The 25,099-nt window shown below is 37.3% G+C and overlaps 1 protein-coding gene across 5 annotated transcripts in view; it reads left to right on the top strand.

Annotated features, from left to right (window-relative positions):
- The window catches only part of GRIA2 (glutamate ionotropic receptor AMPA type subunit 2), a 93,047-nt gene that overhangs the window by 43,629 nt on the left and 24,319 nt on the right, over positions 1-25,099 (top strand). For all 5 annotated transcript variants that reach the window (XM_048305092.1, XM_048305091.1, XM_048305089.1 and 2 more), the window contains exons 4-7: positions 3,989-4,185; positions 8,354-8,407; positions 10,715-10,876; positions 24,714-24,881. In XM_048305092.1, the coding sequence (XP_048161049.1) occupies positions 3,989-4,185; positions 8,354-8,407; positions 10,715-10,876; positions 24,714-24,881 (581 nt within the window). The remainder of the gene's footprint in view (positions 1-3,988; positions 4,186-8,353; positions 8,408-10,714; positions 10,877-24,713; positions 24,882-25,099) is intronic.

The raw sequence follows: 25,099 nt of genomic DNA on the forward strand, positions 1-25,099 counted from the left end.
GAGAATAAAATTATTACTGTATGCATTAATAGAATTGCAACTGTTAAACAATGTGAGATTAGTCACATGCTGTAAAACAGTTTCTATGTAAAGTTTTTTCTTTTTTTGTCAAAGAAACATCTAAGGAGAAAAAAAAAAATCTGAGCATGAAGGGTTATCTGCTACCACAGATTGACTCCATGTATGCAAAATCCATAGCTGGGCACCAAGCAAGCAATAAATCTTGGATGCAATCAGTCCCTACTTTTTTGGAGACTGCTTTTGGTATCGAGTTCCTCTCATCTGTTGAGCTTAGATTTTATTGTTGATGTTGATAAACCCAAACACATTGCTTGGGACCAGTTAACTCCACCATACAGCCTTCTCAAGTCCTGTGCCCTTTTATGGCTGTAGTCGTAATAATATAACAGCTTATGAACTTAAGAAAATCACTGGCAAATTGTGGTATATCAGTTAGTTTTCTGAGAAGAAGCAGCTTTATCTGGAAAGGGTGGGTTTTTAACTGCTTCTTCTGGAATTCCATTATTATCATTCCATTTTCAGGTTCTGCTCACCTAGTAGTCCTTGGCTAACTTACTTCTATCCTTGCCTGCTCCTGTTCCCTTTAAGAGGGCTATTTTGTTGCTTGCCTGCATGTTCATTAGTCAGAGTTAAATATTAAATATATTTAAATAATATAGATTTAAAGTATGGTTATATCACCCTATGGTTTCTTGAGACATTTTATGGTTTGTTTGACATTAAATTCCCTGCATTCTGATGCCATTTTATACATGATGTTCAGAAGCTGAAGGGGTCTCCTCAAGAGAGTTCTTTACCATTTTTGTAAGCACTCAAGTTTGAAGAACTAAACCTGGTGTGTAGCTTCCAAAGGTAACGTCACATGGAACAGTGAATGCTAAGCTCATTTCTCTGGCACTTCCTTTTCAATTTCACATTAGAATCAGAAACATTCACTGTCTTTTTAGAAAGGACAGATGTAGAACTACTTTCTTAGCCAGTACTCTGTCAATCATCCAGCAGTAGGCAGAGTGTGACCTGCATGTGATTTATATTTAGGAAATACTGAAAAACACCTAGTTCTTGTGAGCTGCACTGTCTGAATCTGGCCAGGAATAACAACATGAGACTTTTCTTTCTGGTCATCCTTTGGTTCTTCCTTTTTTTCAAACAAACCTGTTTGTTTTAATTGTGGCAAGTCACCCCAGTGATAACAAGCTCCAAGGCATGAAGCTCCTACCTTTATGTGGACTAAATTGTTGCTCCTCAGTGCCCCAGTGCTCCTCACAGATTACATGAGGTTAACCTGCAGAGTCAAGCAGTTTGTAGCCAGCTAAGTTGACATCAAATCCTGGATACACAAATCCACTGTTCCTTTAAGCACTTTTGCCTGTTAATGTAGTGACAGTGATGTATATTGAAGGAATGATATAGAATTGAAGCTGTTTCCACCTTTAGGAGTGAGATAAAAAAGGAGACTTAATCTTTGTGGAAACTATGAAGGCTAACAGGAATTAGTCTGAATGACTTATTCCTGAAGAATCATTTACTGCTAGTGCTAGAGCACCTCTGTGGTTAGGGACTGACTGGCTGAAGTACCGGGCAATTTCCTGTCATTCCTGTCTGTAAGGAGTGAGGCCATTCAGTATGTGTGTGCCCAAGCTATTACTGTCTTAATACAGTAGTTATTCTCATGTAACGTGGAGTAGTGTCCTTTGCCATCCTTACCTCCTCTCTGCTGAGTTTTGGAAAAAGTAGTAACATTATTGTAAGATTCTAAGTTATTCAGCCTCTGTCAGTCTTCCTTTTCAGAGCTCACTGAATTAAGAGTTTGTCTCATGATAATCAAAAATGGTTCAGGATATGAGTTTGCCAAGCAGAAGTGCTCCTGCAGCTTAAAAAAACCAACTGAATTTACTGGAGTTTTGTCCTCTGCAGAGTCTCCTACTTCTGTTGCTACTCTCCAGATTATTTCACTTTCACAGAAGTATTGCTGTGAATGCTTTCTGTTTGGTTGGGTTTGTTTGGTTTTTGGTTTTGGTTTGCTTTTTTTGGTTTGGGTTTGCTTTTTTTGTTATTGTTATTTTGCAATATGTTATTGCTATCAGAATAAACTAAGCTGTATGGGGATAACAAATCTGCCACCCCAAAAAAAAGCAAGCGATCCAGGCAGCCATTTGACATCTCTGCAATGGGCACCCCAGGAAAAGAGAAACCCTAGGAAAAATAGAAGATCAGATGACAAAAATATAGAAACCTGTTGCAATGGGTAGTGTTTGCATTAATAGTCCTTATTAATTTGTGCCTAGTTGAGATTGTTTAACTCGGAGGAAATACAGACAGGTTGGAGGACCTGAAATCTGATTTGAAACAATGATTCAGATTAAATGTTTTTCAGTTTGGCTGATTTTTCTTTTTTTTTTTTTAGTTTTTAATTTCAAGCAGTATTTTGAGGTATAAACATACTTCAGTGCTTTTTAATGTTTTAGGATGCTCCCTGCATCTCTCAGTTTGCTTACATTACTAATCTTTGCCTTTTAACGCAAGTTCTCCACATTTATCTTTAGCTTTTGAATTAGTTTATATATGTACTGGTGGACTGTCGTTATCTGTGATTTTAAACTAAGTATTCACTACATGACATACAAAACTTAGTATCAGTCTTTCTTAAAGAGACTTGGCAAACCAGAATTATGTAAGATAATAATTCAGTTTATCCTTTTGGAAGCCTGCCATTTTCTACCTTTGCTGATGACCAGTCTTGTGTAGTGCTGTATGGCATTACCATTTTTCACTGATGAAGCTGAATTGCTAAACACTGACCAAACTTAATTTAATATTATACTTACAAACTGGGAGACAAATTAATTCTTAGTGCTTTCCTTCTATGTTTGTGAGTATAACCACTATTATTTCTCATGAGAGTTATACCTGAAGCTCCCTTTACATACCAAGGCAGAATTTGTCTCAAAGAAATGACTCCCAATGTTTGGTGGTTTCAGGAGAGAAGAATGAGCAAAAGTGTCAATTTGCTTGTAAGAAAATCTAATTTTTTTTTTCTTCCAATAATAGTATCTGGTAGCCTTAAAACTGCTCTCTAGAATAATGTAGAATTCTCTGGTAGGAATTGAAACATGGTAAGTCTCATTCTTGTACTGCTGGAAATAATTTAAATTGTACTTTTTGTATAGCAGGAATTCATTTCCAGCTGTAATTTTCATTTCTAGACTACATTATTTAATCCCTAAGAAGTAAAATCTGTCAAATTAAGCCTTCACTGGTTTTACAGTATATTGTAGGCAGTTGCATCTGTACAGACATTACAGCTTCCTATCAGAAACATGCCAAAAGTACAAGATGGAAGCAAACTTCTCAGCACTGCTTGTAGGTGTTAGCATTGAGCCTGCTTATCTATATGGAAAAATATATCTCAACACATCTTTTATAATCAGGGATATGACTGCAGGCAGCAGAAATAATAAATCCATTACCATCACTGGAGAACTTGGGAATTCTGCCAGACTTCAGTGAGGTCCAGGTTTAAATACAGTACTGCTCAATTGCAGGGAGCAAAAGCTCTTCAATGGCTTTTGTTTAAGCAGCTGATCCTTTTTTTAATGAGTGGCTGATCCTTCTGCTCTAATTGGATCGCTCCTCTCCTAGAAGATCTCTTTCCCACTATGTGGAATTCCAGCAGTGGATCAATGAAACCAGCAAAATCCAGTTCTGAAGAAGGTTGAGCCTAACCCAAAGGTTGTACTTAGAGGGCTTTACCTTGATGCCTTGCAGTGATGTAAATGGAAATTTCATGCAATAACAATTGATTGGGCCCACATATATCTTAGTTTCTGACTTCTACCTACGTGTGACAGGTCAAACAACTTACAGGAGATCTTAAATAAGTAATCTCACAAATCACATTGTAGAAGCTTGTTAATTCCCGAAGCTTTGTCTGTCATATCTTCTGTTTTATCCTGTGCTTCACTAGGCTTATCAACATTGCAAGCTGTGTTGGATTCTGCTGCTGAAAAGAAATGGCAAGTGACTGCTATCAATGTAGGAAATATTAACAATGAGAGGAAAGATGAAACTTACCGTTCACTGTTCCAAGATCTAGAGGTGAAAAAGGAAAGACGAGTGATTTTGGACTGTGAACGCGATAAAGTCAACGACATTGTCGATCAGGTTTGCTATGCTCCTTTCTTCACTGACAGCAGTTAGCAGTATTGTATAAGTAAATGTCATGAGTTCCTTTGTCTTGATGATATTTTATTTATTGTGAATCATTTGGCAGTGACAAGTTTGTATTGAGGACCGCATATGTGCCAGGCAGAAAGTGAACATACAAATCCTATAATCCCTCCCTTTGCTCTGAGGCAAGATAATTCTATCTGGATGATCCTGTATATCTTTCTATCCTGGTTATTTAAAATAAAAACAGTAATTTACAAAATACCTTGTTCAGACTGCTCCACAACGTAAGTAGTATACTGTATTATACATAGTTGATACAGTATTATATGTGGCCCATTATAAATAGTTATGTCTAAGGATTAGTTCTTTTTACACCTAGAAGGTATTTTCTCCCTCTAGTGCTTTTTCTGAGAACCTTTTATGTCTTGGGAACACTGTATCACAGCTTCTCTTTCTGATTAATGCCCTTTGAAATTCATGTTTTGAAGCTCTTTGTCATTTCTACTTTCCTTGCTTATCTCTTCATTTTGTGTCACTCTTCAAGTGTGTTAACTAAAATTGGATGCTATTTTTCATAGCTAAGGCCTCCTGAGCTTTAAAAAGAGCAGCAAAATCTGTCTTCTCTCTACCCATGCAAATTATTTGCAAAAATGACTTTTTCTTAAAATTTTTTTTTTAGCAACATTATCATGGTGCTCTGATTCAAATTAGTGCATTACTTTGAAACCCACCACTTCAGTTCTAGTCTAGGAAGGTCTTACTGGCTCTGCATCTTACGACTTCTTTTCATGCAGGCAGAGCACAATGGAAAATTGTAAGGATAGTTCCCTGTTGGCTTGAGCTTCATTATGTGAGACTGTGCAGCATCAGTAGGGATGTATCATCAGAGTATGGATGTATTTGTTTGAAGGTTTCTTGAAGGGCTTGTTAGTTTGGCCCTCATTTTGAAGGTCATTACGTTTTGAAGAGGCTCAGACAATGAGCAGTGTCCTTAATGGAGTACATTGTGTTGGTGGGTTTTATTTGGAATTCATATCCACAAACTGTTTCTCTAATTTTCAAGATAAATTTGAATTTGATCCTGTTCTCAAGAGCATTTTATCTCTGAGAGTGTGATGTCCCTATCATCTGCAGCTTTTCAAAATCATATTTTCTGACTTAACAATGTCAAGAAATGTACAGTGTAGAGCAATGTTTGACATAAGTAGTCTTTATAGGTCCTCTAGTTCTGTGTGGCTTTTCAAATGGTTCTTTACTTACCTTACAGTGGCTTTCTGTCTCATCCATGTCTCTTATGAGTTTCTAATGTTGTCCTACAGAACAGACACCTTATTAGACTCAAGATATGTCCCATCTGCTGTTTCCTGATTATCAGGCCAGAGAAAAGAAAGATACTGCTTTGACATATTTCGATCTTGACAAGACTATTTTTACCATTTATCTTACTGTCCTATACATTCTTTTTAAAATAAGTATGTCATATTCATTATAATCTCTGATACGAAAGTTTGGCAGACCGTGATTTTCTTCAGTTTCACCTTTTAACCACTTTTTAAAGACAAGAACCCTCTTTTACCCTTCAGATACCACTCATTTTTACAGTCTTTGTTTCATAATAGGCCTATATTTGTCTTTGTCTGCTTCTTATTTTGATTGCAGTTCTCGGATATTTTTCTTGCCCTAATTGCACTTTGATAGATTCTGCCTTTTTTAGATGCTTAGAGTTTCTCAGCTTATCCCCACAGACTTGTGCTACTCCTTAAGAATACAGAAGGCTAAGCTTTTGTTTCTGCTGTTTTAATTTGTAAGTCACTGAAGAATTCTAGGTAACTGAATCAGCCTCACAGGTCAGTTAATATAACTCTAGTTAGTTGTTCTCCTCGTAGTTTACTGCTACGCCCTTGAATATGTTCTCTTAAACTGTTCTCAGCTCTCCCATATGGGTTTAGTCTTGGAATTCTCTTCACAAGACAGCCTAGTTGTTTCTGGACTTTGGTCTCTTTTTCAAGCCCATTATCCTTACTCAGTAACTTCCCTTCCTTACATTTAAAGGTAAACCCACTTTCCATTTCTCAAGTAGCCTAAAAGAAAGTCTTACTAATTGATTCTATAATAATTTTCTCCATCTCTTAAACTGAAGTGCTGAGCAATGGATTTCTTAGCCTGGGAGTATCCTTTGAGTGTGTTCTTCTGATTTTCTTTTCTAGTAGCAGCATACTTTAGGTCTTGCTTTGCTACCAGATTTATTTTTTGAAAAATTATTTTAATTCCTGCCCTGAAAAAAAACCTTCAGAAATTTCCTTCATTTCAGGAGGATGCTTGAAGTAGACACATCATATCAGTATTCCTTTTTTTTTTCTGTCTTTTTTTACTGCAAGAAATGCAACAGGCTTTCTGTTAACCACATTTTCCTTGAATACCAAAGTATTATTTGTGTGCACATAAAGCAACAACTTCTTCACTTTTTCTTTGCTTTCTATTGTTTATCACATCTTTCATTTTAGTGATTTGATTTATCCTGCAAATATTTTAAGCTGAGGTGACAGCCTCAGGTTCACCCAGTTGTACTTTGTAGCCCTTGTCTCTTTGTATAGCCACAAAATGTGTTTGCAAAGTTGCTTCATCATTCTTGTTTTTTGTCTTGTGTTATAGTTTCTCTTCCAGATTTCAACAATTCGTATAAGTTGAAAAATATTTCAGTTCCCCAGCTCTCTTCAGGCTAGTTTGTATTCCTCCTCTCTGATCTGGCAGGTCTGTATCGCCATGCTCTTGATTATATAGCTTCTGCCTCTTCTCAGGCAGCTTCCTTTGCAGAATCTCATTTCACCTTGATAACACCCTTTGGGCAGCTGTGTAATTACTGCCACTACTTGTCCATCCCTGCTAGAGAAGGTCCTCTAAACTGCTGAATAGCTTTTGTGTGCACAGCTCCTTCATCATGGCTTTCGGAACTCCCACTGAATTTTCTCAGTTTGAACTGGCAGCATCCTTAGTGTTCATAAGGACAAGTGGCAAGTTTCAGCAAGCTGGGTTAATGAAATAGTACGCAGTGGCTCAGAGTTACTGAGCATTGATCCAAAGGCTTGCAGCTACTGGTTGTCATCTCAGACACCAATGATGAAGAAATATTTCATATTTCACAGAAGGGCTAATCTGTTTGGTCTAACTGAAATTTCTTGGAAGCAGCAGCTGCATATAGTTCTTAAACCTCTTAATAAGTAGTTTTAAGTAGTCTGATCCAAGTAATTGCTTTAGGATACTTAAATTTGTGTATCATATATATATTGACCTCAAAAGAGGAACAATTTAATTACTTCTATGGCCTATGTAATGTGATCCCCCCTCAGTCTCAAACTCTAGTAATGTAAACTCAGTGTTAACACTGCTTTCAGTTATATTTCTGTAACTTCATTAAACCAAGTATGTGGAATGTTGTTCACTAGTACCCTGATACAAGTTTCAGGATCCCTAGTCTGATTATTTTAGTTTTATGTTAAACAAGGAAATGAATGAGTCCTCCTCTCTTAAGTTGTTCTCATTGTTCAAAAGATGGAATAAACCTATAGATTCCTCTTATCTTGCACATCCTTTTTCTGGAGAAGTGCTTAGGTTCAAAATGCAAACTTCTCCATGCAGACATAGTCTTAATTAAGCTTATTTGGGAGAAGAATCCATGCTACATGTGTGCCAGCAGAGACTGTTAAGAAACCACCAGCTGGCTTTGAGGGAGATTATGAGGAAGACTTAGGGCAATAAACAATTTGAACTTTGCAAGGCTTCCTCATAATTCATTAATGTCAGTGGGCAGAATGTAAGCAGGAGTCTGTGAGGCACAGTGTTTCTAATGTGTGATGCCTGCTTTCTCCTGGCTGGGTTGTGCCTTTAATACACAGCAGAGTAATTAGCATTCAGCTCCCCTGTCTGGAGGGACTCTCCCTTTTGGGACTTGGACTTCAACATGGCTAATTTCTACCAGCAGAAAGTATGTTCAGTGGTGCATTAGGTAAAATAAAGGATAAAGCATTGAATAAACTCAGTATTGTATACCATAAAGCTCTTAACTAGCTTTTACATCATACTGCATTTTGTACCTTTCAAGTCTTTGTCTGTAAACCAGGTGAACATTCTCTGTTATGGAGGTATTTCTTCTTTTTTACAGGTTATCACAATTGGTAAACATGTTAAAGGATACCACTATATCATTGCAAATCTGGTAAGCATTCTTAGTATTTAAAATATCTGTATAGCTCATTTGACTGTTTATGGAAGCACATCAACTAGTATCTTGTTTTAAATACATTCCAGAAAACAGAAAGTAGCTAGATGTCTTTATGCTTGCTAAATGAATGCACAAGTTGAGATTATATTTGTTTCTTTGGCTGAGTGTTTTCAAGGTTTAAATGCCTCTTATGATCAATGGGAATGAAGGTTGCTCAGCACCTTCAACAGAACTTCTCTTTTTTGATATACTTTAGAAAAAGAGGGAATGTAAAATTGAAAAATAACTTTGTGTCATAGGCTGATACATTCACTCAGCAAGGTGATGATTTCTCTCTCAGAACTTGTAAAGTACTTAAAAATCACAGTTCTCATTTTTCATTCTGCTAGACTAGTGAGTCTCGGATTTCCACATTTCGTCCCTCAGATTGGCTGGGTAATCAGTCTGAATTCATGTTTTCTTGAACATAGGTGATCAGACAGTATAGTTAATAGTCAATAGTGTTCCCGTGAGGAAAGTTCAGAAAACTCACTAGATTCTGTCAAGGTAATTTTTCTGAAATTGTGTCTAAAGGTGAAGGGCCATTTTACTGCCATTAAGGTCAACGCTTACTGAAGCTAGGGAAACTAATCCAGTTGGTTTTTTTGTAATAGACATAGCAAATTGTGCCAGCTTGCATCTCAGTTAACCTGTTCAAGAAAAGAGTTTTGGTGGTTGTATAGTGTGAGTGCCACCAGATCATTTTTTTCATCATTTATTCTTGAACTGTGAATAGTGTTTGATCTAAATTCCAGCAGGGCCCAGAGTGCCCCGATTTACACTGTCTTCCATAGTCCTTTGAGCAGCCTGAGGAAACAGAAGGACCATGGTGTGTCTCTGGCACTTCAGGCATAACCCCTGTCTCCTCCCAGCCTTTGATGAAAACACTTCTCCCTCCAGGCGGGCAGTGCTCTGAAGAGTCATGTGGGTGCCATGGAGCGAAGAAGCCTTGTGCTTTAAAGGCCTCTTTAGAAGCTGGACACTGGGGTTTCATTCTTATATCTTAATAACTCATTTCTGGATAAAGAAGTGTAGGTGCTGATATTCACAAAGCAGGCATAAAAATCTTACAAAGTATGAAAAATTGTTTGTTAGACATCTGTGGTTTGCATTGCAAATGTTGGATAAACAGTATTTTGAGTCTTAAGGGCAGTTTTAGAAAATGTGCCCAGTGGATTTCATTATGTTAACTGGTTGCTATTTTAGCCATTGCTTTAAATTTGTAGCAGTAACTTCATAAGATCTAAAACTTACTGAATCTTGTGTTTAAAAGCTGTTTAATATAATATATAAAATGTATATGGTAACGATTTTAAGAATGTGCTTATCTCTGTCAGAAAGAAAACTTACCTAGTATTTGAATCCTATTCCATCTTCACTGAATCCCCTTGCTTTCTTTTTTTGGACTGTAATAATATTCTCCTCCAGTCTGATCAGTCAGTCAAGAAATTGATCTATTTTAAGAATAAAAAAATGCTGATTGATGGAGAGGAGGCTTAAGTATAAAATGAATATTCCTGTTTGACCATCAAGTTACATGATCACTGTAGAAGTGTCTGTGCTAGCAGGCAGCAACACATGAGCATCATTAATATGCAATAATTAAAGAGCATCTAGTATAGCAATTGTAGCAACTTATGATAATGTGGTCTGAAGTTGCTGCTTCTTTTTGTATTCACTCACAATATTCATTTATATTGAAGTGTCTGAGATCATTATTTCATGTAAATGCATTTGTATGGTTATTTGGGTGAAGTTAAATAACAGAACACAGATAAACACAACAATGGAGCTGTTTGTAAGAATGAGAAGTAGTTCTTTATGTCAGGCGGAGGAGGCAGTGGAGATGGTAAGTTCTTCCACATGCTTTAGAGTTCCTAACAAAAAGAGGATACAGCTGTGGCTGTAAATATTCCTGCCTAAAACTTGGTTGGCTGTTACTCATGGCCAGTGTTCCCTTTCTCACTTAAGTGGTCCTCTTGAAATTAAGAGGATGTTTAGGAAGTCACGATGGCAAGGACAGGTCCACTCGGCCCTTGCTCTCTAGAAAGGTGCTTGTCTAGTGGGCAGCAAGAAGTGTTGCTGGCTGATGGAGCTGATGACTTAATCCTGGCAGCCCAGGACTCAAGTTGGATTGAGTTTGAGGAAAACGTTGGCTTACACTTCTGCAGTAGAGGTCATATGGTAACGCTCTCTTTATATACTATTGAGAGAACTGCCAAAACTATTGAAATAACAGACATATTTTTTTTCTGTGCTCAGGGATTTACTGATGGAGATTTGTCAAAAATTCAGTTTGGAGGAGCTAATGTCTCAGGATTTCAGATAGTTGACTATGATGATCCTCTGGTGTCAAAATTTATACAACGTTGGTCAACACTGGAGGAGAAAGAATATCCTGGTGCACACACTAGTACAATCAAGGTATGTCTCATGTTTGTTTTAACTGCACTAGAAGTAGAGGAAGTGAAGGGTTTGGAAGAGAAACGCAAGAGACAGAGAAAACCCCTTGAAAATCAACAGTGCCAAAATAATTTTATATTTCTCTGGGGTACTTTTAACATTCTCTGTCACAGGACTGATTGAACAAAGATGCTACACTCTTAAAAATGTTTAAGACAATTTTTTCTTGTGTCACTGTAAATCTCTGCTTGACAGCTTGTTAGGTAATTGGTTTAGATATGATGATAGATTAAGTATCTACTGACTATTTTTGATTTTTCTCTTTCTCTATGTTTTGAAATGTTTCTCTTGCTCTGTAGTTTGAAATGTTTAAAGACAAATGTTAATCATGCTTCTGGGGAGCACAGATTTAGCACTTTTTTGATGTAACATAATATCCCAAAGAAATGGTAAGACAGTTCCTTTGAGACAGATGCCTAAGTCTTACAAAGACGTACAAAATTAAATGCTATGCCTGACATACTGAATTATGGTCTGATTTCAGGCCTGTGTGACACACAAAGTGACACTGGGCCAGTGGTTAAGGCTTTTTGCCTCAGTTTTACCTCTGGGTAAGACTAGGATAATGCGCCTTCTTACTTTCTCTAACCATCATAAGGATCAGTTAGTGGCTGCAAGATATGGAAAAGAATAATTCAATTTTAATGCTTGATAATTTTTAAGTAATACAATCAGAAATTTTAATAAGAACACATTATTAAATTGCTCTAAAAGACAAAAAAATAAGTTGCAAATGTTCTAGCCATAACTTTTTTTGTGCTATAGTTTGAATATGAAGCATGTTCTTAATTTATAATGAAATAAATAAAAATTTTCAGCATGGAAGGAAGAACCGATTTTTTAAATGCCTGGTAGAAAAGTCCTTTAAAACACACAACCTTAATTTTAATTAAAAAATAAATATTATAGATTCCTTTTTTATGAGGCCAAGTTTGGTGGTATCTTAGTCAAAGTAGTTTTTTTCTGTGGTTATTTTTGTAGTTAAAATCTTTATGATAAAAGTAGTGAATTTCTTACTTGATGTTTGACAAAGTAAACTGGAGTCTGTGTCAGGTCTTTAGGTACATTTATATTACGGATGTGTAGTATGTGCTAGCTGTATTGCTCTCATTTAAGAAAAAGGGGAGGGATGTGGCTGTGGGGGATTAATAGAATCCTTTTGTCTCTCTGATTCTTGAGTTCCCAAATCTACCTACATATTCACGTTGCAGAATCATAGTCTGGAAATAACAATAATAGGGAAATACATGAAACACATGACTAAAGAACTCAAACTGAAACCAAGATGCAGTTTCTATCATTGATGGAAAAATAAATGGGTGAGGCACAGTAATAAGGTCTCTGGTGTCACTTAGACTAGGGGGAAGTTGCATGTGTGTTAGATAACATGAAGTGATTGCAATGTTGTATGAAAGCACTAAAATCTTTAACTCTGTCACAGGTGTTCCCTTTATTTCTTCCATGATAAGTCCTTTCAAGTCTAGTAGAAAGAGTTGAAGGAGAGTATCTTTTGAAGTTGCAGTATCTTTTGCTTTTGAGGTTTGTTTTGTTATAAAAAAAGGATAGGAAAAGTAAAGTAATTGAAACACTTATTTTCCTGAATTTCACTAATTTAGAACACTTTTTTAAATTCAATTTAAAAGGCTAACTTCTCTCCCTTTTTATATTGTTTGCTGAAAGTGTGTATAGGACTGCACTGATACTTACGCAAGAAATTGAGACCTCTGTTAGATTATCAGATAATTTATAAATGCTAGAGGTAATGATGGTGAGGAAAGTGTGGATGTATATTGCAATATTTGGTGACATTGATTGTATCAGTTACTGTATTTCTTTGTGTAGCTTTCTATCTCTTGCCCTTATACACTTAGTACTTCTCATTTTTGCTTGTCATTTCATGAAAGGTCAGAGATATGTCACGTATCATTCCCATCCTTGAGGGAGCTAGAGGCAGGGCAGAATCATAGAAATCATAGAAATGGGGCGAGAAAGGTCTTTGAGCAGTCAGTCACACGGTCTGTCCTCCTTGCCTGAAGGCAGAATCAGATAAACTTGTAGAGTTCTTTTGGGTAGTGATTTCACTACTTCTCCAAGCATCTACTTCAGTGCTTAAATGATCTTATTTTTGCTTTTGTCTAACCTTAATCAGCCTTTATATCACCTAATCCATTACTCCTTTATATGTTTCTAATGGCTGTGAGGGAGTTCTGCTTTTTCATTGTTCTTCTCTATTTGAAAATGGCTGCCATCTTTCCTGCCTTGCTTTCCTCCCTGCAAAACTAAATAATCCCTTTTCCTTTGAATTTTCTGGTCTCAGATCCTGGTTGTCATTTTGCTCTGGAACCTTTCTATTTGGTGCCTCTTCGAAATGCCAGGCTGGCTACTGCACCACATCTGAGTGCTATGCTGAGGAAATGGAAAGAATGGCCTCATGTGTCTCAGAGACAGTACTCATTTCACGGGTTTCTTTTGTATTAGTTTCTTTTTTCTGTTTCTCTCCTCACCACCATGACACTATTGAGATATATTTGTCATGGGATACATGTTAACATCCAAATCTTTTTCTGCATTGCTCTCTCATGCTGCTGCCAATTTAGACAGATTCATACCATATCTGTCTACTTCATCATTACTTTTAAGTACAGGATTTTTTCATTGACTCCTGCTGAATTGCTTTCCCTTACCTGTCCTGCCTGAGCATTTCATTCTGTCTTATATTGTTATTCTAGCTCTTCTTGGAATACTGTATAAACATCTAAGTTACTGAGCAGGTTAATGCACTGGTCTCCCACTTGTCCCTTAAGTGATCTTACAAATAAATTTTCTCCACTTTTGATTTTGAAGTAGTTGTCCAAACTGCCAGTGCTGATAAATGAACTTTTGCTCCCAGTCCCATAGAATCTAGGAAACTCTCTCTGGAGATTCTGTATGAAGCAGATAGGAAGGCTAACAAAAGCCCTGCATCATCAGTATAGAAATGAGAGGTGGTTACATGCCCCTAACAGGTAATATTATCCCTGGGATTGCAAATGTTCTATCATTGCAGACAAAAACATTGCAACTGTGTTGTATTATCTTCCTTTTGTAATCCAAAAGTAAGTGTACATTCATTCCACATCACAAAATTCAAGTCAGTGGAATATGACTGAGCTAAGACATATCACAGCATCCAACTACAGTCCTGAAAATAGAGAAAGATACCCCTTCTAAGAAAAAGTGCATTTCAAAGGGACATGCTCTTCAAGAAAGAATAGCAGTGCTAAAAGCCTCTTCCACAGATGCCCAGAAGAGGACCTGGATCAAACTGCTTTAAAAATGTATCTTTACAATTTATAAAATATTAATTATCAAAAATTGCAGTCTTAGGACATAGATGACAAAAGACACTGATCTCATTTCTTACTGCACTGTTACCTGTACTGATAAAACCACAAGATTTAAAGATTAAGCAGCATGCTTTAAACAAGTGCTTTGCAGCCTTTTTGCAGAAGATTTTTGCATCTTTCAAGATTAGCACTGATACCTGCTTTAATCCAGATTAAATTTAAAACATGTCTGTTGTAACCAGGGTGTTTTCAGTCTATGCATGCAGTTCTAGAAGACCTAATGTGTAGATGTTGAAACATACAGTTGAACATCCTGGCTAAGTTTTTGTCAAGTAGCAGAAAGAAAAATGCATGTTTAATTTTGTAAAGGCTTAATAATAACAAGTTGAAATTTTCTTTTGATCCAGTATTACATATTTACAAATATGGTGGACTTTCTTAGCCTTAGTGTTGTGCCAGACTGTTATGTTTAAGGCAAGCTTCTTGATCTTGTGGAAGGACACTGAAGGACAACACGTCCATTCATATCCAGCTGCTCCAATTTGCTGATCTGATTAACCTATTCTCTTGGGGGGCAGCCTTTGGTCTATTTGCTGGAATAAGCTCAATCCGTATCTCTTGAAGGCTAGTGAGACATAAGTTGTATTGCCTTTATGTGGCAGGGTTTTGGGAGAAGGGGACTACAGGGGTGGCTTTTGTGAGAAGCTTCTGGAAGCTTCCCCCATGTCCAGTGAAGCCAATACCAGCCGACTCCAAGATGGATCCACCGCCGGCCAAGGCGGAGCCCATCAGCGCAGGTGGTAGTGCCTCTGGGATAACACATTCAAGAAGGGGAAAAAGCTGCTGCACAACAGCAGCCAGAGGGAGGAGTGATAATATATGAGAGAAACAGCCCTGCAGACAGTCAGTGCATAAGGAAGGGCAGGAGGGGCTCCAGGTGCCAGAGCAGAGATTTCCCTGCAGGGGAAGAGTGTGAGGAGTCTGCCCTGTGAGGAGGAAGCAGTGGCAGAGATGGGTGCTGAGCAGACTGCAACCCCCATTCCACATCCCCCTGTGCCATTGTGGGAATGGGGTATAAAGAATTTGTGGGGGAAGTTGAGCCCAGGAAGAAGGGAGAAGTGGGTTGAGATGTTTGGAGATTTAGGTTTTATTTTCATATTATCTTACTATGGTTTGATTGATAATAAATTAATTTTTTTCCAAGTTGAGTCTGTTCTGCCTGTTACAGTTATTGCTGAGTGATCTCTCCCTACCCTTATCCCAAGCCATGAGCCTTTCATTTTATTTTCTCTTCCCCATCCCTCCGAGGAAGGGAGTGACAGAACAGCTTTGGTGGCATCTAGTGTCCATCCAGAGTCAACCCCCCAAATCAGTACTAAGCTTGAAGTAGGCATGTCCTATGAGGGACAGCTAAGGGCTCTGAACTAGTCTTCTTTGCAGAAGAGGAGGCTGAGGACTGACCCCATTGCTCTCTACAGCTTTCTGAGGAGGGGAGGTAGAGAGGACAGTGCTGAGATCTACTGCCTGGTATCCAGTGACAGGGGGATGTGTGGGAATGGTTCAGAGCTGCACCAGAACAGGTTCAGACTGGGCCTTTGGAAGCATTTCTTTACATTTCTTTAATTTTTTTAGGGTGGTCAGACACAGGAACAGCCCTCCATGAGAGCTGGTCGATGCCCCAAGCCTGTCTCTGTTTAAGAGGCATTTGGAAATTCTGTTAAAAACACACTTTAGAATTGGTCAGCCCTGAATTGTTCAGGCAGTTGGACTAGATAATCCTTGTAGATCTGTCCAACTGAAATAGTCTGTTCTACAAGTCTGTTCAAGCCATCCTACTCTGTGGTAAGCTTTTCTAAGAGCAACCTGAGGCTTGAAGTGCCTGAGACAACTTGAGTATGGTATACACAAAAACTATGTGCAGCATGCAGAAAAGATTTTGGGGCTGCCTGGTTGAAGACCTAAATCAGTTCAAACTCAGAGAATCCCATTTTGTTGGATGATGATGATAACAACCCTGGTACTTTCTGCAGCTCTTTTGGGTGGATGTAACTGTTTCATGCTGGCGCATAATGTTTCAGATGTTCTTTCATGATTGTATTTCTGACTTCATAATCTCTTTCCTCACCCAACCAATGTATAGCTAAGATACCAAAACACTAGATTGTTTTTACCTCCTGATTTTGTCTTTAGTATTTTCATGTTTTCAAGTTTCTTCTTTATAGTCAAGTCATACAGTCTTTTAGGCAATTATTATGAAACCATAAGTCAGGAGTAATGATGCTTGTAACTGAAAGATGCTGGTTGAGTTCTGCTGGTGCTAATTTACCTCAAGGATGCAATACAGATAACATGCAGAAAAAAAAAATGAAAATACATAGCACACAATTGTTTACCTTGCAGAAATAATTAACATTTAGATGACTCACTTATAATAAGGAGCAAAGAAGAAAACAATGTGAACAAAGAAGAAAACACTGAAAACAATTACTCAAACTGAAAATTCAGAAGGCAGTTTGTCTAGATATAGATGAGGAAGCAAAAGTGTACAGTTGATGAATTAGACAATACCTTTTTTTGGGCCATGCCTCTTATGATTGCAGTGTGTTAGAGAATGGTTTTATAATGCAGTGAATTTTAATAAGAGTTATAAGGGATATTCTGTTGCACCTGCTACAGTTTTAATAGAAAACTATGATTTTGTCTTAATATGTCCTAATTCAAGTAGATCATAAAGATTTATAAATAAGATTTTTTTAAAAAATAGTTATTTTTAATATTTATTACGAGGTCTAACCAGGAACTGATCTGGAGTATATTTGTTTTTTCCTAAGTGCCCTTATAAAACTGTAGGTTTGTGAGATTTTTCTGTCTGTTTCTAGTCTTTGCATTTTGGTTTCCTGGTCTTAAAAAAAATATGCATCTAGCAGTTGGTGTTCCAGCTATCTGGTTTCACTGGGCTTTCAAATCCCAGTATTCAGTCTTCTCTATTTGAAAAAATACATACAAAAAATGTGGGCATAAGAAATTTCAGTGTTAAACTTCATGCTTCTTTTTAATAGCTAAAGGCTGTTTTGCATAAGTAATCACTCATTCCAGCATAGTTGGTTTAGTTTGGTTTTTTGTTTTTTTTTTTTTTTTAAGAAAACTCAATTAAAGAATGGAATGTTTAGTCACTGAAAGCAGTGGGTGGTTTGAGGCAATATCTGTAGATTTATCTCAGACATACAAAAGGCCAATTGACCCAGATCCTTCGATCCTGCAAGTAAAAGTGGCTGAACTGTGCTAAAGCAGACTTGAGAAAACTACAGAGCCAATTCCTGATGTCTCTATGAAGCTATGTTTCTTTGAATTTGAATCCACTTATTCTTAGTAATTATAAATTTTTAAGGATCTTCAGCCAACAAAGTGCAGTGGATTCCTTCTGCCTATTTTCTCAGGAACTCTGCCTTGCTTTTTTTCAACCAGCAATTCATCTGGATATGGTGGATATAAACAGGAAAAGCTACTATTCCTTCATGATCCAATTGTTCATCAAGGTTAGCCATACCTCTGGCCTCACAAGGATCAATGTCATTTAGGGCAGTAGAGCTTGATGGAGAAATGGGGATAAGAGGAGAAGAGGGAGTCATAGACAAAGATGAAAATAGTAGTAGGAGGAGGAATGATGTCATGCAAAAAAGGGGTCAGCAAAGTGAAAAGAGGCTGTTAAAATGTGAGCAAAAGACAGAAAAGAGGTGCAGCTCAGAGCTGGAGAGCATCTGTGGCTGACAGTTTCTTGGGTCAGGGGAATAAGGGAGGAGGGGAAGCCCTGGGTATACTTCAGTGAACAAGGAGAGGAGACGTGCAGGTTTATTTCTGGGGCAGGTCTGGTATTAAAGAGCCATTAATGTAGGTAGCTGCCCATATTATCTAGCATGGGGTGGCAGAAAAGTGAAAAGGAAGTGTTTATTATTTGACAATAACTATGTCTTGGTAAAATCAGTAACCTGCTAAAAATGATGTATTCAATTCTAGTAGTGTCCTGCTTGGAAATTAAATTGGAGCAAACAGGAGAAAGCTGTTCATCTTGTTACAACAGGTATCTTGTTGCTGATTAGGGTAGATGAGGAGTGGTAATGAAAATGGGGAATTGTGGTTTAGGGTTTTTTGTGTTTCTTTCTTTTTCTCCTATTGTTTTAAATTTAAGACTTGAATTATTACTATTAGTTTTAAATGGCACATTTTGAAAATTCTTAGAACACAAAGTATGTATGATGACAATTGCTGATTGGTTTTTTTTCTCCCCTTCCCCCTCCTGCAAAAAAAAAAAAAAAAAAAAAAATCCCAAAAAACCAAACAGAAAACCCAACAAAACGACAAACACCAAAAAACCCCCAAACCTCCCCCCACACACACACTTTAACATTTCAAACACTCAGAGCAACTCTTTCAAATCCATTTCTTGGAGTGTATTTTTTTCAGAGAAGTCTTTTGCCTTTCTAGTTATACATTTTGTTCTCATCCTGTGAGATTTCCCAACTTGGTCTGTTTTCACTGCTGTGACCAAAGGCTTCAGTTTTTGCTGCTGGATCCTGCTGATTTTTAATACTGTGAAGAGTGACATACTTCGCTCCGGCTTAGCCTTGAAGAAAAAGGTTTTGTGTATTCATATGGTAACAATTAAAAAGTTGTATATCTTTGTGTTTTGCAGTGAATTCAAGGTGATTTTATTATCAGTGGCATTGACTTTTGCAGGTGTATTCTAAGATAGAAGTAAGATTACACAAATCATTCTAAAAATCTTATTTATTTTGTTAGTATGTATATTTTCCACAGGCAGTGGCATGATTAGAATACAACAGGATCTTTTATAAGTAAAATGCTGTGGCTTCAAATCCATATAATTATTTTTATTATTTCTGTAAAGCTCTGTGAATTCAAATCCAAGTAAATGGTTTTTCATTTACTCTAATGGAAGACCGAAATACTTTAAAACCTCTGATCTCAGTGTAAAATTAAAAAAAAATTTAAAAAAAAAAAAAAAAGTATGTACCTGCACACCTGCACTCCTTCACTCTTTTTCTTCTGCTAGATTAGCACTTCTGATGACTCTAGTGAGAAGATTGTTCTGAACTGGAAGCAATCTTGGGGGAGGAATTACCGTTTAGGAATCTCATTCCTATTAGAGTAGTAGATAAAATAGGTAGAAAGGCCAAGCACTTTGGGCTTCATAAATCTTGTGATCTTTGCTATATTCAGTTTTTAAAAGAGTGAAAGAAGGTCACTTTCTCCTATAAATATCCTACAGTGGGAGCATTAGGATAATTGCAGTGCCCCAGTCTTGTCAGTCTGCCGGATGTGCTGTGAGTTGTCTTTCAAATAAGAGTTAGACTTCCAGGGATTCAGGCTTCGGCAGGTGCCTAGCTGCGCTGGCTGTTCTGGGTGTGCCCAGAAAGCAGCCTTTCTAAACCAAGCAAAGAGATAATTAAAACACATAAACATGTCCAAAAATCATTAGATTTTCTGGATAGCAGTTTTGGAGCTGAACACAAGTTTTTCTAAGGCGACAGGTTCCTTGAGGTGTTCTTTGCATCTTATGCCAGTATGGCACTTCAAAGCAAAAATGCCTATTTGTTTAGCTTTTCTATGCACACAGAGTGCTGCAATTGTGTTTGAATAAAGGCTGTTATCAAAGTGTAAGTTGATGTGACTGCACAACTTTAAGAAAAAAAATTTAATAAAGATAGTATATTCATTACGATAAATAGGTCTTGGTCTCTAACCCCATCTTTACTGAGATTAATTTAGGATAATTTTTTTAAAAGATCAGGTAATTTTACATTTTATTAATTTATATTCCCCATTTAGTCAGAACCGGGGTTGTTATAAAAAAAGTCCTGTGTATATGCAATTATTCTCAGCTAAGACTGCCTATTTTCACAAGAGCACCATCCTAACAAAGAGGAGGAGCCATGCACTGTCTCTTCTGGGCTGCCTGACCTCTATCTCACATTGCAGTATTTGAAACATGGCCATAGGTAATGAAGATGCTCAGGTGCTAAAGGCCCATTTGCAGTCTGAAGGGCAACCAGCCCAGCAGGCTGCTGCACACACACCCCCACTCTTGCTAATGCCTGCACAAAGCAGATGAGAGCAAAGCATGATTATGGGCGCAGTCAAAGGCCATCTTCACTTCCAATTACACTTCTGTGTACAAGATTTGACAATGTTTCTTGTTTCTATTGGAAGTAGCTCTTCGCGTTTCCACGTCCTGTCAGGATGGTATGCAAGGTGCCATGAGCTCCAGAAGGACGTAGCCATTTCCTATCAATTAGGTAATTTTGTATTCACTTTCTTATCTGTCAGACCACTTTCAAGTATTTTTCAAAGTGTCTGTAATACTATCTGTTTCAAAATAGCTCCCAGCTACACTAAAGACCCTTAAGGAAATAAGGGAAATAAGGTGTCTGCTGTTGCATCAGTTTGACTGCACTGAAAGTACAAGAGACAGTTGCCCAGTTCCTTTTCTAGTTCTTGACAAGTAACTTTGTGTCTCATTTCTTTTTGCTTGTGTGTTTACTTGTTTTATCAATCTTTCTGCTTCTGTTGTTTATACTAGCATTTAAGTAGAGAAGTACTTTGTTGAGGGAAAAAATGGGCAAAATTCAGATGAGAGATTTTATTATAATTTATTTTGTATATTTGCTGGTATTTAAATTGTTTAAATATAAGGAAAAAATGTAGAAGTGTGCTTATACTGATTGATTCTACCCTCCTGCTCTTGCAGCAAAGAACATTTCCTGTATTTCCTCTCTCAGAATTTTACTGCTCTCCAAGGGAAAATAGTTGTATCAGATTTTAGACCTCCCTTCTCTTAGCCTCTGTTAGTGATGCAGTTTCCCTTCTCCTGCTGTTCCTACAGCAGCCCCCCATACACTGTGAGGAACCTCCATCTGTGCTTGTTGCAGACTGATTTCTGCCTTACTTGAGCACTGCTGCAGCTGGATCTGCCATTCTAGCTGAGGTCTGCCCAGTGTCTTGTACAACAGCCCTGCTTTCTTTGACATAGCTGGTAGAGTCCCTGCCAAAATGTTCCTGTTATTTTGTTTGTCCTTCTCACTGTTGTGTTGGATTAGGGATGAATGGCTAATTCATAGTCCTTTTGAGTGGTTGTAGGTTGTTATTAGTGTGTCTACAGTGTAAACATCTGTACCTAAGCTGATCGCTCTCAATTCCTCCCTAGTCTCAAAAGTCACTGGACATCAAGTGAGTGGAATCAAAAGCACAATTAATTTCTCTTCCAAGAAGGTGTCTAACTAGTCAAATGAATCACATCTTAGAATGTTTATTACTCTTCTCTGACTGTAAAAAAAAAAAAAAAAAAAACACCAAAAAACCCAAACTCAAGCTAATCTGTCAAGGACAGATTTAGACATTGCAGATATCCAAATCAAGAGGAAAAGAATTTGACTTCTTGTAATTCAGAACACTTTCCTTTTTTCTTTTTTTTTCTTTTCTTGGATTTATGTCTTCACATTTTTATTTGTTTTCCACTGCTTAAGTATACTGTTTCAATTATTTCAAATGTCTAATCATATCTTTCAGCTTTGTCTTGAGCACATGGAACAGGCATTGAGTGAAATACAGGTCTAACAGGCTAACTTAGCTTTCTTATATCTTATAATTTTGAAATATATGTATAACAAAATCTTGTGCTTCTGGGGTAGTTCCTGCAATTTCACCTTCAGAAGATTCAGTTACTGACTGTACAAAATAGAATCTTGGTCCTTTCAGCTAAGGATTTCTGAGTTACTGGAAAACATCTGGTTACAAAAGGCAACATCTTGCCAGTTTTTCTTGGACAGCAAATGAGTAATAACTTCTGCTTTGTCTGGAATGACTTTGTTTTGTCTTTAAATTCATCAGTGCAATTGCAGCTTACAGGTTTTACTAAGGTCTATAGAACATTTAAGTTGAAGGTAGAAAGTTAAGTTAGAAATTTAAGTTGAAGAAAATTACATGGGCCTTGTGTTTTCACTGCTTGGTAATTAACGCATCTACTTGGAGAAAATTCGTATGACATTCATGCAATCCATGTTTCATAGCAAATGGCATAAAATCTTTAGGCAGTTTATATTATCAGCTTGTTATCATAGTTCTAAAATTGTGAGATGCAGGATGGTTTTTTAGCATATTCTTTGCCATGCTATAATCAATGCAAGTGATTCTGTAAGAGCTCTGGTATAGCACCTATTTCATTTTGTAGTAAAGTTGCTGATCTTGTTTTCTACAGTTGAAAGGAACTGAAATGAAGTTGGGGGATTTACACTGCCATAGAAGTATTAAGAAGTAAGACCCCATCCCACTTCCACAGAATAATGTTCCAAATAGTGCTCCCGTTTATTTTAATAGTGTAGATCAGAATGTGGATGAATCTCCAGTAAAACAAAGTGAATCAAGGCAGGGCTAATGCAGCCTTTAACTTATGACCATTTTATTTATTATGCAGACACACACACACACCTCTGCATGAGCAGGTTATTGGTCTGTCATTTCTTGTTTATGGTAATGAGTTCACTTTGGTTTAGTTTGTCAACTTTACATCTATTTATGAAGCTGCAGATAGTTTTAATGAGCCCCATGAAGGTTATTAGGAGCTGAAAGTGTTTGCACAATAAAGCAGTAAGAAATGATGCATGGGCTGTTTGTTTTCATGGCATCTCCAACAGTGCTTGTAAAATATTTTGAGATCCTTAGATTAAAGCTGTCTTAACCTAAATTATGACATGTAGATTTTATACATGTGATGACACATATGCACATACAGATACTGATTGATAGGCAAAGCTCTACAAAACCCTCGTGTATCACTGAGCTGTGAATATTCAGGCCAATAATTATATACTATAGAAATAATATTCTTGAGAGAATGCATTAAATATATCTCAATGATTCAGTGAATCACAGAATAACTGAATTAGATAGCATTATAGCTTCTCAATTCCAAGCTCTTACTTTCTCTGCTACCCAAAGTCCGTTTTGGTGGTTAATGACAGTGCTGTGTCCAAAGTTTCGCAGGACACTGGTGTGGCACAATATGTTTCTGAACTGCAAAGAGCAATCAATGTTTAAAGTAGTACTGCTAGTCAGGGTCCTTTCTCTGTACCTTCTCCTCATCTCCAAATTCACTTAATCACTGCTGCTCCAGTAGGAGGAAGTAGTAGTGGCTCCAGGCAGTCTTTCACTTCATTCTTCTGCTGTTCCGATCCCTTTAAAGATTCTGTACAAGTCACTGAGAAAACTTTATTGAGAAGATTCGCACTGGTCACTGAGCTTACCAATCTTAAAAAAAGAGTTCTACTTTCCTTTTCTTCCTTTTCTAAGGTCTAACAGTTGCATATAAAAATTAATCTCAGTTCAGGAACTTGCTTTGGTTACAATTACAAGAGCCTTCTGCATGACTTGAGCTAACTAATTAAAATTCTCATTAAAGTCTGAGCCATTGAAGCAGAGAGCTAATACATCATTTTTCTCCACTTTACAGTTTATATATTTGCAGCATCTAATAGCCTTCACAGGGATCATTCCGTTCATTCATATGCCTCTAAGTAGTTATATTCTGGCCCATATTTCCAAAAATGGCCCCTATATTTGGCATAATTGCGGTGTTCCAGACTCAAAAAGCCAGTCCAACAAAGTCCTCAGTGTATGTGCACGTGTGGTTTCAGTTCAGTTAGTTGGTTGAGATGTAAAATTTTCCAGTCACTGAAGAAAATAGGTTTTGACCATTTAGCCCCAGTTTCTCATGCATGTGATCACAGGACTCCTCTCTGATGTCTCAGAAGTTGTAAAGCTCCTTATACTATGTCAGATTAGGAACATGGAGCTCTCTGAGGGACACCATTTTTTCCAGGCATCTCAGTCCCAAAACTGTTTTGTGTGGTGTTGACAAGGTATTGCATACTTGAAAGTAGCTACCCCTGAGATTTTATATTTAATGGGAACAAGTTAAGCACATGTATATACAAATACATGCTCTTTGGGTTTGTGTGTATATATGTGGGAGGAGATGAAGTCTAGAGATCTGTGAATAAATGCTTCTCTATCAAGAGTGTAATCAGAGGAACAATTTCTTATTTTTACAGGCTAACTCAGGTTAAACACTGAAAATTATTTCTTTTTTTCCCTTTCACCTACACGGACTTCCAGCCATATCTGCAAACAGGATTTTTACACAGCTGTAGTGGGAAAAAATGTAATTCACACTGAAAACAGCTGTAAATCTTTAGTTTGGATTTATTGGCACTGCCCCTAACCATTCTGATGAATACATGATTAACTTTCATGGATGCCCCGCAGAGGGTAACTAAGGAAAAAGTGGATTGATTTCAAGTATATCTTACTATCATTTCTAGTGTTTAATGGATTACCAAGTGAATTGGTATAGTGAAGCTGAAGCTGCTTTTTAATTAAATATTTTCACTTCTTTTCAGTATACCTCTGCTCTGACCTATGATGCTGTTCAAGTGATGACAGAAGCTTTCCGTAATTTGCGTAAACAGAGGATTGAGATCTCCAGAAGAGGAAATGCTGGAGATTGTCTTGCAAATCCAGCTGTACCTTGGGGTCATGGTGTAGAAATAGAAAGGGCATTGAAACAGGTAGCTTCCCTGGAGTGGATGCTGGGATGAGTGCATGTGTGAAGTTCTCTATATTTATGGAAAAAATCTTCTAGTCTCCTAACCTGTCTGGATCTTGCTGAGAATAATGTGGAAGTAAAGTCCTCAGGAACCTGGCTAAGATAGTATATTGCATATGAAAATGACTCTAAAGTGAATGTTTTTGAAATATCAGTAATCATTTGTGGAAATAAAAATGC

The sequence above is a fragment of the Corvus hawaiiensis genome, chromosome 5 (genome assembly GCF_020740725.1).
Source record: "Corvus hawaiiensis isolate bCorHaw1 chromosome 5, bCorHaw1.pri.cur, whole genome shotgun sequence".
NCBI lineage: Eukaryota > Metazoa > Chordata > Aves > Passeriformes > Corvidae > Corvus > Corvus hawaiiensis.